This window comes from Diabrotica undecimpunctata, chromosome 7 (assembly GCF_040954645.1).
Source record: "Diabrotica undecimpunctata isolate CICGRU chromosome 7, icDiaUnde3, whole genome shotgun sequence".
Lineage (NCBI taxonomy): Eukaryota > Metazoa > Arthropoda > Insecta > Coleoptera > Chrysomelidae > Diabrotica > Diabrotica undecimpunctata.
The window spans coordinates 8,960,435-8,972,436 of NC_092809.1; the positions used below are offsets into that span (position 1 = coordinate 8,960,435).

At 31.9% G+C, this 12,002-nt stretch overlaps 1 protein-coding gene across 3 annotated transcripts in view; it reads right to left on the minus strand.

Moving 5' to 3' along the window:
• Window positions 1-137: 137 nt before the first annotated feature.
• Cdc50 (cell cycle control protein 50A) overlaps window positions 138-12,002 on the minus strand; it is a 41,951-nt gene continuing 30,086 nt past the window's right edge. For all 3 annotated transcript variants that reach the window (XM_072536667.1, XM_072536668.1, XM_072536666.1), the window contains exon 6: window positions 138-10,785. In XM_072536667.1, coding sequence (XP_072392768.1) covers window positions 10,740-10,785 — 46 coding nt within the window. In that variant the 3' untranslated portion in view covers window positions 138-10,739. The remainder of the gene's footprint in view (window positions 10,786-12,002) is intronic.

The window sequence follows — 12,002 nt, forward strand, 5'->3', positions numbered from 1 at the left end:
TTGAAGACTGATCGATGTATTTTTACCTATATATGGAATGTTCTTATGAAAACTGTGACTATTTTTTAATTATCATTCCATAACATTAGTTAAGTAATGATTAGCTGTAATTTGGTTTTATAAAATAAAACACGATGTAAGCCTTTAACTTGTAATAATTATTTCAATAAAATATACAAAATATATACAACGAAAGTGGTATATTATTACTAAAATCACAATAAGAAACAACTCTGCTAACGAGCTAACAATAAATACACTAACAACATTTTAGAGTGTTCTATATATCTTAGGTAAGCGATGAAAAATTAAACAATTTCACAGTTAATGAAATGAAAGTACTCAAATTTTTCTATCAAGCACATCCTTATACTTTCAATACCAAAGACTTTGGTAACCAAAAAGGCATCTTTTATAGCAACAACAATTATAAATATCCTTTAACCCTTTGACTGCCACCCACAATAATATGTTAATCTTCTATATATATATATATATATATATATATATATATATATATATATATATATATATATATATACAGTAGACTCCCTCTATAACGAGAACTGAAATGACAGACTAATTACCTCGTTATAAGCCGATCTCGTTATATCAGACGATAACAATACTGTGCATACAAATGGATCTGTAGTTTTCTAAACCATTAACTTCCTATAGTGAAGCCATTCGGAGCAATATAAGATGCTAATAAATATTGTTTGAATGGCGTTTTTGAAAAAAAGTTATTTACTTTTATTGTCAATGAAATATATTAAAACATAAAAGAGTTGTTTACTTTTATTATCAATGATATACGTTAAAACAAAAAATCTGTACTTATATTTTTTTCCAACTACATAATGTATAAAGCGTATTTTCAAGGATAACATAAACTATTGCTTCTGCAATTTTAAGAACTCTGTCATTTTTACTGCTTTAAACGGTCCAGTATCATTCTATCATATATTTTTTAAAGATGTGAAACAGTTGTATTTATTCATTGTAAAGAAGTTTATTGCGGGCTGCAGCTAAGTTTATTGAGGGGCTGTTTGAAAAGGTATTTATTTATAGCCACGACGACCAAAAACGTAAAAAACACGTTTTTAGATCTTATTTTCTCTCGTTATAACCAAATTTGTCTCGCTATAGATGGTTATAGTTCAATAGAAATTTCACGGGACATCTAATGTATCTCGTTATAAGCGAAACCTCGTAATAACCGTGTTCGTTATAGAGGGAGTATACTGTATATATATATATATATATATATATATATATATATATATATATATATATATATATATATATATATATACCGGTATTTAGGCGGTACGCCCTTCCCGTAGGGATCTATGGAGGAGTATCACCAAGCCACAAGCCCTTATGTCTTGCCGTACTACTCCACCATAGGCCGATCAGACACCAGCATATCCTAGTTTAAGCCGCAGATTCATTTAGAATTTTAAACTGCTGCGTTAGCCTTTTTGTTTTCTGTACACCGAGCTGGGGATCGAACTCACATCCACTGAACCACTCGCAGTGAAGCGAATGAGAACCGGCCGCCCAGTCCGCTTGGCTATCGGACCTGTTAATCTTCTTATGCCAGCGTAATATTATACCTATAAAATTAATCATGTGAAGAACGTGGGAGCCGCGATAGTCAATAGGTTAAGAACTTAAGGGTAAACTCTCAGTATCTATTTTTTCCTTGACAATTAAGTGTATTTTGAATTCATTTGAATCGAATGAAATCGAGTCGAATCGAATGGAGTCAAATAGAATGGAATTGAATCGAACTAAAATTGAATTGAATTTGACTCAAATTAAATTCAATTAGAATTCAATTAATTTAAATAAAATTAAAAACCCTCGCTCCGTGTGTAGACTATAAGAAAGCTATGCTTCCCCTCCTCGGTCACTCCCGGAGTACTACATGCCGTTTTTAATAATTAGTTTAATGTGACATAAATAATAAAAGTGTGCTTTTAGTTACACAAAAATGTATTAATTTTTTAAGTTTTATTATTCGTAGAATATGTAGTAGACTAGACTTTAGACTGTTTCACTATTTCTGTAAATATTGAAAAACACTCTACGAGAGCCCTCATCTATCTATACAAAAGTACTAGCACACTGTTTATCCAGGACGATAACTTCTAGCGCCACCTAGGACAGAAATCGGAACTACTAACTGACGTTTCATATCATATTTTGTTCGTGAAACGATACGGTTGATTTATTGCTAATTCATTCTACAAAGTGATGATTCAAATATTTGTTGTGGGGTTAGAATAGTGCGTCGAATCGACAGATTGAACATGTGGCTTCAATAGTGATAACTGCTTAATGTGTTAGTGCTAATATGTGTATTTTAATAAATGTATGTTAATTAAATAAATGATTTTAAATTGCCACATTAGATATATACCCTAAACGAAAAAATCGTAGAAGCTATTCGAGAGGCTCAAGTAAAAAAGTTGCCCTAAAAGACGCCAAGACGAAAAAATAACCATTGAAACAAAGCAACTAATGGAAACTAGAGAAGTCAAAGGAAACGAAAGCATTCACGAAGAAAAACTACGAAAAATAAATAAAGAAGTATCAAAAGCCGTAAGAAAAGATTTAAGGGCTAAACAATGGAAAATGTGAAATACACAAACTAAAGAACAAAGAAAGAGTCCCCATATCAAATAGAGAAGAACTATTACACATAGTTGAAGACTTCTATCAAGAACTATACACAATCAAAGAGAAGACCAAACAAACTTGGAAGCCTCCGCATCACGCAAAATCATCAACCAGGGTTCAGAGCCACACTAAGCGAAATCCAAGACGCAACAAAAAAGATCAAAAACAACAAAGCACCAGGAGAAGATGTGAGTCGTAATAGAAGCTATAAAGACTTCCAGATCATGGGTTCTAAACCCCGAAAACTAATGTATCATTAGAAAACAGTGGCCAAGAAAGCCTCGCCTTCTTTCGTTTACTGATATATTCCTTTACAGTTTTCCTATGTTACGCAACATTACTTGGCAGTGCTCTTCTCTTTAATATAAGTGTCTTTCAAGTTTTATTATACGCACACAAAATGTTATGTGAATGGGATCAAAACTTCATTAATATTAAAATTATTTTTTCTCTTTTTGTGTGACTCTATGACTTTTGTTGGCTCTGTGACTACCACTATTTCTCTATGACTGTCTGGTTTTTCAATGTGCCTTCCGTAAGATGTCGTTCCATCGTTTTTGTAGTCTTCCTATTGGGAAACCGTCTTTACTAATTTATTTGTTGTCATTCTGCTTATATGATCATTCTATTATATTCTTCTCTTTCTTAAATAGTCATTGATACTTCCACTTTTTCGCATCTTCGTCGTATATCTGTACTCTGTACTGTAGCTCTGTTCCATAATCTCTTACCATCAACTTTTCTACGTGTTTTCATCTCTGCTGTTGCTAGCGCTCTTTTAGTTATATTACAATTGTATGTACATAATAGTAAAGTATGTGTAGTAATTTAGCGAATCAATAGTAAATAAAGTTTTAAATGAAGCTTACGTACCCAATTCATCAATTGTGAAATTTTAATTAAGCTGTGGAATCTTTGGCAAATGTCATGCTCACCGTCTACATATTTTAAAAATACCTACCAAATTTTATTTACGGCAGTTTTTAGATAATCTTTTACAAATAATTTCTTAATCTACATATGAAATTTTTGACCTAACTTGGATATATTTGGAAATGTTCTAGTGTGTTGGAAATAGCATGGAACTTAAAATAACTTTAAAATCTAAACATACAATTCCAGTAAAGTTTAGGTTTCTTTCGGTTACAAAAAATAGTAAGTATTAGCTTCTGTTTGCGTATAAAAATATAAGTTTTGTTAAAATAGGTTATTTTATTAAAAAAATATTTTATTTCTAACATTTCCAAAATAATCCTAACAATTATTCACTATTTTTAATGGGAAATAACCAACTTTTGGTTTAAAATTTGTTTATTTTAAGCGATATTCTCAAAATACCGATTCCTGAAGTGGAAATCGCAACGTCAAAATTATTTTAAACAAAAATTGTGGTTAATTGTCAGTAAAGATAGTAAATAATATTCAAATACCACAAGAGAATAGCTACAGAACAAACAATAATCCTCATCATCATCATCATCATGATGATCATGATGATGATGAACAATCCTAACAGTAGAAATATAGGTTTTAGATATATTATAATTTAAAAATACATTTCAGGCATTTAAGTGTCACTTCATAGTAGTAGGAATATTATTGTTTTCGCCCAATTTATAATATTAACATGTGAAAACTTGAATTCTCAATGTCTGTATATCTGTCCGTAAACACAACTCCTCCTTTATTAGAATAGATAGAATGACAAATGAGATGTTGAATGAAAGCTTAAAACCCAACAATTAAATGTGAGAAATTTGACCTCGGACTTCCGGTTCCACAGCTGCAACCAAAAGTACTGTTTTAAAGTTGCCGAAATAGTAGAAACATAGAAGAGACATGGAAAAAGAAAAACAAATTAAATAAAATGTCGCATAGTAGCATCCTCACAAGGGTAAGCCTATAAGATACAACAACTTCATTGTATAATGTATATTGACTAAATAAATTCTATTCTAATGTATTTTTTTTTTAATTTGTAGTATGTTTTGATGTTTGTAAATGAACTCGAAAGCTCAGCAAACCTTCACTTAAAGGCCGGTAGATGACTAGTATAGTAGATGGCTGATGCTACCAAGATCGAGGCAAAGTAGGTCTAACTATCAAGAATTTATTTACTGCCAATTCGCGATTGAAACTGAATGTAGAGGGCAGGTCGATTGCAGTGTCATGGCCGATATAAATGGTATAAACTAATGTTTCCATTGCTTTTGCATGTTTAGTTTGGTTTAAGACGACTTATTTTTATCATTTAAAAATGGAAATTAGCCTAATGATATCTTTGAATATTGTGGTGAAGCAAAGAGACCATTGGTTGAAGGGGAAACAGTTGTCAAGTGATGAATTCTTAAATTTTAACTTTAATGTTTGGAACTGGCTTGTGTATTGATGAATTCTATTTTGTGTATACCTGGGAACCCACAGTATAATGTTCTGTGTATTGTTTGTCTTACTAATATGTATATGCATTATTTTATATTATGCCTTATGTTTTTAATATGTTAATTTTTATTTTATACTATTTTTTGACATATGTAAGTACTTTATTGTATATTAACATAAATAAATAACTTGAAATTGACTTTATTGTAAGATAGTTCATTTGATTACATGAAATCAACCTTAACTTAAGATCACCTGTCAGAAAAGATCATAACACATGATTTGTCTTTAAAGTATTCCATAATAAATCATGAAAAAACCTCATGATACTATCCCAAAATGGTAAGTATTTGTATTTCTGTTATTTGTTTATTTACATCTGAAAAAAAATTATGTATTCTCAATATGTTATTGACTTAATGATAGTGGTATTTTCTTTTTATTGATTTCCTCTTTTTCCTCAAGTTTTCCCGTTTAGGAAAGAGAAATAGGGAAATATCTTTTGTCGATCTTGAATTGCATTGAGGATCAGAACAATATCGATTTGATTTAAAATACTTTAACGTAGTCATAATGCTGAAATTTACAAGAAAATTTAATAATTCTATTCAAATTAACAGCTGTCTGGTTTGTTTATAACACTTTTAGTAGTTTAAATTTATTCCGCCAGAGGTTAGATACTTTGTTTTCAAAAGCGAATTGACAGCAAAACATATTTCCAGGTTATGTCATTTTTGTATGTCCAAAACATTTTATTACAACTATGATGGTTTATTCTCACGATGTATAAAATATTCAAAGTAGGTTAAATAGAAGGCAAGTACGAATTGTCTTCTATCATATTATGAGAGATGATAATTATATTATAAATCATTGTTACGATACCATATTTTGAAAATATGTAGATGTTAATAAATGTGTTATTGTTTTTTAACACAGTGTTCTTCATTCTTTACTGTCCAAAATGTTCATTACACAAACACATTAAATAGTAACAGGACTACGTTTAATTTTCGGGTTTTCTAAGCATTAATTTTTTGTTGTAAGCCACTTAAATGCTTGGAATTTAATCCTTAATACGTTCCTTAAACTCTGTTATGATAATTTAAAGCATCTTCAGCAGAAAATAATAATCTAGTTTCGAACTCCATTAAAAAATAACTTTTATGAGAAAGTTACGGGTACAAGAGTTTAAGAATGTATAGAAGATAAACGGTTAAAGAGATAATGCAAAAATATCTAGGTATAGTACAGAAGTTCAAAGCTGTAAGTCCGATAAATTTGATTCTAATTATTTGGTAACGTTTATCAATAAAGCATAGTCTTTGTTGTTAACAACCAACTGGTTTATTATTATTAATTTGGCCATTGGAGTTGTATTAATAAAAAAGAAATACATATTTTTATAAATATAAATCTATATTATTCTATCTATACTAACACTCAAGGCCACTTCGTGTGTTCTATACTAGAAATTGCATTTAATATATCTGATATACCCAGTAAAAATTCAAAGAAAAATATACAAATTTTTCCATGACAATGGATTGCCCATTATGTAAATATTTTTTAAGAAATTTAAAAAAATGTTTTGATTGAGAATTTCAAGAATATATCTGACTGATATAGCAATGAATATATCTGTTATATCTTTTCTAAAGTCTTAAGATTTGGGTGAGTTTTGAACATACAATACAGCTTTTCCTAAGTCATTATTTTCTATTTTTCATGTATCAATGTTTTCGTGTATCAATATTTATCCAGTTTTTTCTGTTGCAGTGCACATGATTCAATTTTAAGTTATTGTTTAAACGACTACTGAATTATATTAAATCTTTAAGTATGCTAGAAAATATAAATCATTGTTTTATATACAATGACAGTTACATAACTTTGTTTAGTGTTAAATTTTTAATGGGTATATGAAACTATAAATATGTAGTAAACCGTAAACATAAAGTAATCAACAATATTAACTAAACAATTAAGTACCGGGACAGATGAAAACAATATTCTATATAAGTTTGTGGAAAGTAAAAGTATAGAGAAACGATCATTAAAAAAAGTATGTTTTCCAAGTATTGAATATAATTTTTATAAAATTGTACATACTCAGGTGTTACACGATCAATTTTCATTTTAGTTAAAGTATTTCGGGAATTTGATGATATCTGAATAATCGAGATTCATCAATCAGCAAATCGCGTCCACTGCTGGGCATAGTTCTCTCCAGTGTTCTCTACACTGGGCCGATTGTAGCCAGTTTCCCGCTACACGTTTTATATCATTGGTCCATCTAGTCGGTGTTCGTCCTCGGCTACTTTTACAGTTTCTGGTCATCCATTCCATAATATGTCTTGTCCACAGTCCATCTTGTGTTCTGGCTAAGTGGCCCAGTTCCACTTAAGCGTCGTGGTTCTTTCGATGACGTCTTGAACTCCTGATCTTTGCCTGATTTGTTGGTTTGTTATGTGGCCTTGAAGGCTCACGTTCAGCATTGCACGTTCCATGGCTCGTTGTGTAACTCTGAGTGTATTCGCAGATTTTTACATGAGTGTTAAAGTCTCTGCTTCATAAGTTTGAACAGGCAAAACACATTGGTTATAAACCTTTTGCTTGAGACACATGTGAATTGAACTTTTTAGAACATGGCTTAATTTGCCAAATGCTGCCCATGTCAGGCTATTCGCCTCTGTATTTCATGTGTTTGATTGTCTCTGTTTATTTTGATGTTGTGTCCCAGATATTTGTAAGTGTCTGTTGTATGGTATTATTGTCTATAGGTATATTTCCACTCATTACGTGATTTGTTATAAGTTTAGTTTTCTCAAAGTTTATCTTTAATCCTGCTCTTTCAGATGACTTTTAAGCGAATGTATCATAGAAACTGTATCCTGTAAGTTATCTGTGATTAATACAACATCATCTGCAAACCTTAGATGATATAATCTTTCTCCATCTATATTGATCCCCATATCTTGCCATTAAGTGTTCTTAAATATTGACTCTAGAGCTGCCGTGAACAATTTTGGTTAAATATTGTCTCCTTGTGTAACTCCTCGATCTAAGCTGAATTTTTCTTTGTCTTCGTGTAGTATACTTGATGTAGCGTTCTCGTAGATGTTTTTGATTAGTGTCGTGTACCTGTAATCTATTCGGCTTTGATATAGGGCTTCCATTACTGTTTCAAACTCTACAGAATCAAAAGCCTTCTCGTAATCGACAAATGCAAGAACCAGTGGTATGTTGTACTCGATGCACTTTTCTATTAAGATCTTTATGGTATGCAAATGGTCATTTGTGCCATATCCTGCCCTGAAGCCTGCCTGTTCCTTGGGCTGATAGAAAAAAAAGTTTATGTGTTAGTCTCTTTGTTAAGATTTTCATAAAGAGTTTGTACATATGTGTAACAAGACTATCACTGCATTGTTTCAGTCTTTTGGAATCGTACCCGCATGTAAGCATTTATTAAACAGTTCGCTTACTGATTTTAATACAATTTCTCCTCCTAAATATGTATTACTAGTTAATAAATGGTTTGGCATATATCCATTCCGTTCCACGTCGTATTGTTCAAATGTGTCTTATTGTAAACGAACGATATATTTAAATAAAAAACAAAAATAAATACACCTAATGACCTGAGCATATATCAATACAATAATGGTTTCACGTATTTATTATCATTTACACTAGTGGCCAAAATTCTGGAAACATTTCAAAAATTTTAGTTTTGTTATCAGCATTCCTCTTTTTCACAAGACTTATGTTATTTATAAGTTTATCTATAATTTTATTACATCGTTTTATGCTTCTACTTAATATTTAGCAAACAGTCGTTTGCTATTAGTAGATATATTTAAAAAAAAATGGTACAATGATTATTATCAACAAAATTAGTATTTGGTATAATAACCTTTGTTTTTTTTTTAGGAAAGACTCAATTCTGCGAGGCATGGAGTTGACGAGACGAGCCAAATCTTCTGGTGTAATAACTCTAAACCAGTTTTGAATAATGGCTTCTATCAGTTCTCTCTTGTTGCTTGGGTTTCGGCGTGATACTAAGACTTTCAGCCTTGACCATAAATTTTCTATTGGATTTAGATCGGGACTATTTCCAGGCCAAGGCAGAACAGTAACATCATGGTTTATCAACCTTTCCATGGAAATCTTAGCCGTATGACAAGGCGCTCCATCCTTCTGGAAGATGCATTGTTGGGCATCCCCTTCGAACAAATCTCTGATAGTCGGCAGCAGTTTGGCTTGCAGTATCTCTTTCTGATATTATTTTGCATTAATATTGCCCCCTATTACTGCTAAATGTCCAACTCCATTAGTGGTCATGCAAGCCCATACCATGACACTCACAGGATGCTTCATAGTGATCGTAGTACACTGGGGCAAAACGTCTTCTCCCGGTTACTCACTCCGTCGCTCCCAAAGATCAAGATTTTTGTTTCATCATCCAAATTACTTTACTCCATTGTTCTTCTGTCCACCCTCTGTGTGCCAAAGCCCAATCAATGCGTTTTTGCCTCTGTTTTTTGTTCAGGAACGGCTTCTTTCTAGGAATTCGTGCTCGCAATCCATTTTCACACAACTTTCTTCTGATAGTGCGGTCCGATATTTGTAATCCAGTTGATTTGACAATACCGTTAATATCTTTTGCGGATCTGCGACGATCTTCTAAAGGAAGTGGGCATATTCTACGCACATCGTAGTGACTAACTTTTTTTTTGGTTTTCTGCCAGATCTTTTTGCTGATTTTGTCGTTCCACGTTTGCAAACTTTCATTACACCTGATTTTATGGCGCCACCACCCAATTTGTTTGCTATTTCTTGATAAGTGTAACCTTCTTCTCGAAGGATAATTGTTTTGGCTCTCTTTCCTGGCGACCAGTCAACACGTTTTGGGTTTCTGGTTGCCATTTTCGTTGAATCGACGCTGATAAATTCCTCTCCGACAATTAAACAATATCACCTTAGTAACAACTACCTGATGTCACTAATAAACACTGGAAGCCGCACGAAACTGTACTAAAGGCCACCTAACCGCTTCCAGTTGGGTTGTTGACTGACTAGCAAAACCCTGACGCAATACAGTATTGCCAATGTTGCCATTCACAAATCTCGGATTTTCGGCGTTTCGCTTGAATCTGGTTCCATATTTTATTAAATAATGACGTTAATAAAAAAAGAGTGAGAAATACATAAAATATTATGCAGGAATATAAAACAATAAAATAAAAATGTAATTGTAATGGTAAACTATATAAATCATGATCTTGAGACCAGTCTTGCTAAAAAAATGATAATTTTTGTAAAGTTTCCAGAATTTTGGCCACTAGTGTATCAGTTTATTAACTTTTAAAGGTCATCTGCGTCATGATACAATAACTATTACAAATACTTTCCACAAAATATAACATCTTTTAGAGATAACAGTTTAAGTCGAATAAAAATTATTAAAAAACTAACTGCAGTGTACTTAACTTAAAACCACTAACTTCTTTGCTCATACTTGAGATGCCTACATTAGCCACTGTCTATCACATAGTGCCAGGAGATTTTATTAAAAAAAAAAAACATTTTTGTATGTTTTTGAGGTAACTAAACACACATACTTTAAACATTAACCGGTGGTATTGTTTGGCAGGTCCCATTCTCCTTTATTGGTATGGTGTTCGGGGGTTGACGTTTATCATTTCACTTGTACTACAAAAATATTAATGTTATACAATTTATTATCAGCTAACAATATAAAAAATTATTTATTAAACAAATGTCTATCTGTCTTTACTTTTTACCTTCTGTTTAATTGTACAAAGATTCTTTTGTTTAGTACGTAAAAACGGATACGTTCCTATACGAAATTCTAGGTCGAGATTGGTTTCGGCGGGAATAGGATTTTGGGAGTGATCTAGAAAATAATTTTGAGGTTAACTATACATATTCCTACCAGTTAAACATATCATATCCTGAAAATGTGCATTATAAAATAATTGGAAAAGTAATTACATTTTTCTTTTTAGAGCCCCTTACATCACAAATGAATTTAAAACATTCGATACGAATCACCTAAGTGACAATAATAAATGGAAACAGTTTAAGAACCTCGAAAAATCATTTACCAGAAAAACCAACAAGTTGTTAACTATACACTCTATCGTAACATTAACTGAGAACTTGTTTCATCATAACAGATTCTCTGAAAATTCTTCAGTAGTACATAATTATTGAAAAGAAGAAATTTTATAAAAGAATAGAATTCAGATCAATAAAAAAAATTCAAGGATAAAATAATAAGATAGGCTACTCACAATATATTTACTGTATTCTGACAACCGGTCTCTTTAAAGTTCTACTACAACATACACCTCATCCTCATGCCACAAATACATGTAACTTAATAGCTAAAACAACATGAGTTGGTATTAAAATTCTGCCAAGTTGTAGATTTTAAGATTGATTTTGAAGGGTTAAATGCAAGTATACTTACAGTTGGTACAGTGTAAATACCGATGCACGTCATCCGCGACATAGTAAGGGATGTCCATCGAGCAAAAAGACAAAAGAGGGAATCTAATCGTTATGAAAAGGAGACCATAAAAGTGGCCTCCTAATATGACGGACATATCCGGAAATGCAAAGGCGCAAAATTTAAGACTATGTTCCAATATTATTATAAGCTCTATGTTCCAAACACTTAGAATACTTTTTTTAACATTCTTCTTAGAGTGCCATATCCCTACGGAACGTCGGCGACTACCATGCTTATAATATTGTTATACTGATCTCGGTCTTGCGCTACGTGTAGCAATTGGTCCGCTGTCAAACCTGTCCACTGCCGCAAATTCCTCAACCACGAGAGTTTCTTCCGTCCTATCCATTTCTTTCCTTCGATTTTACCGTTGAGAATTAGCCGAAGGAAC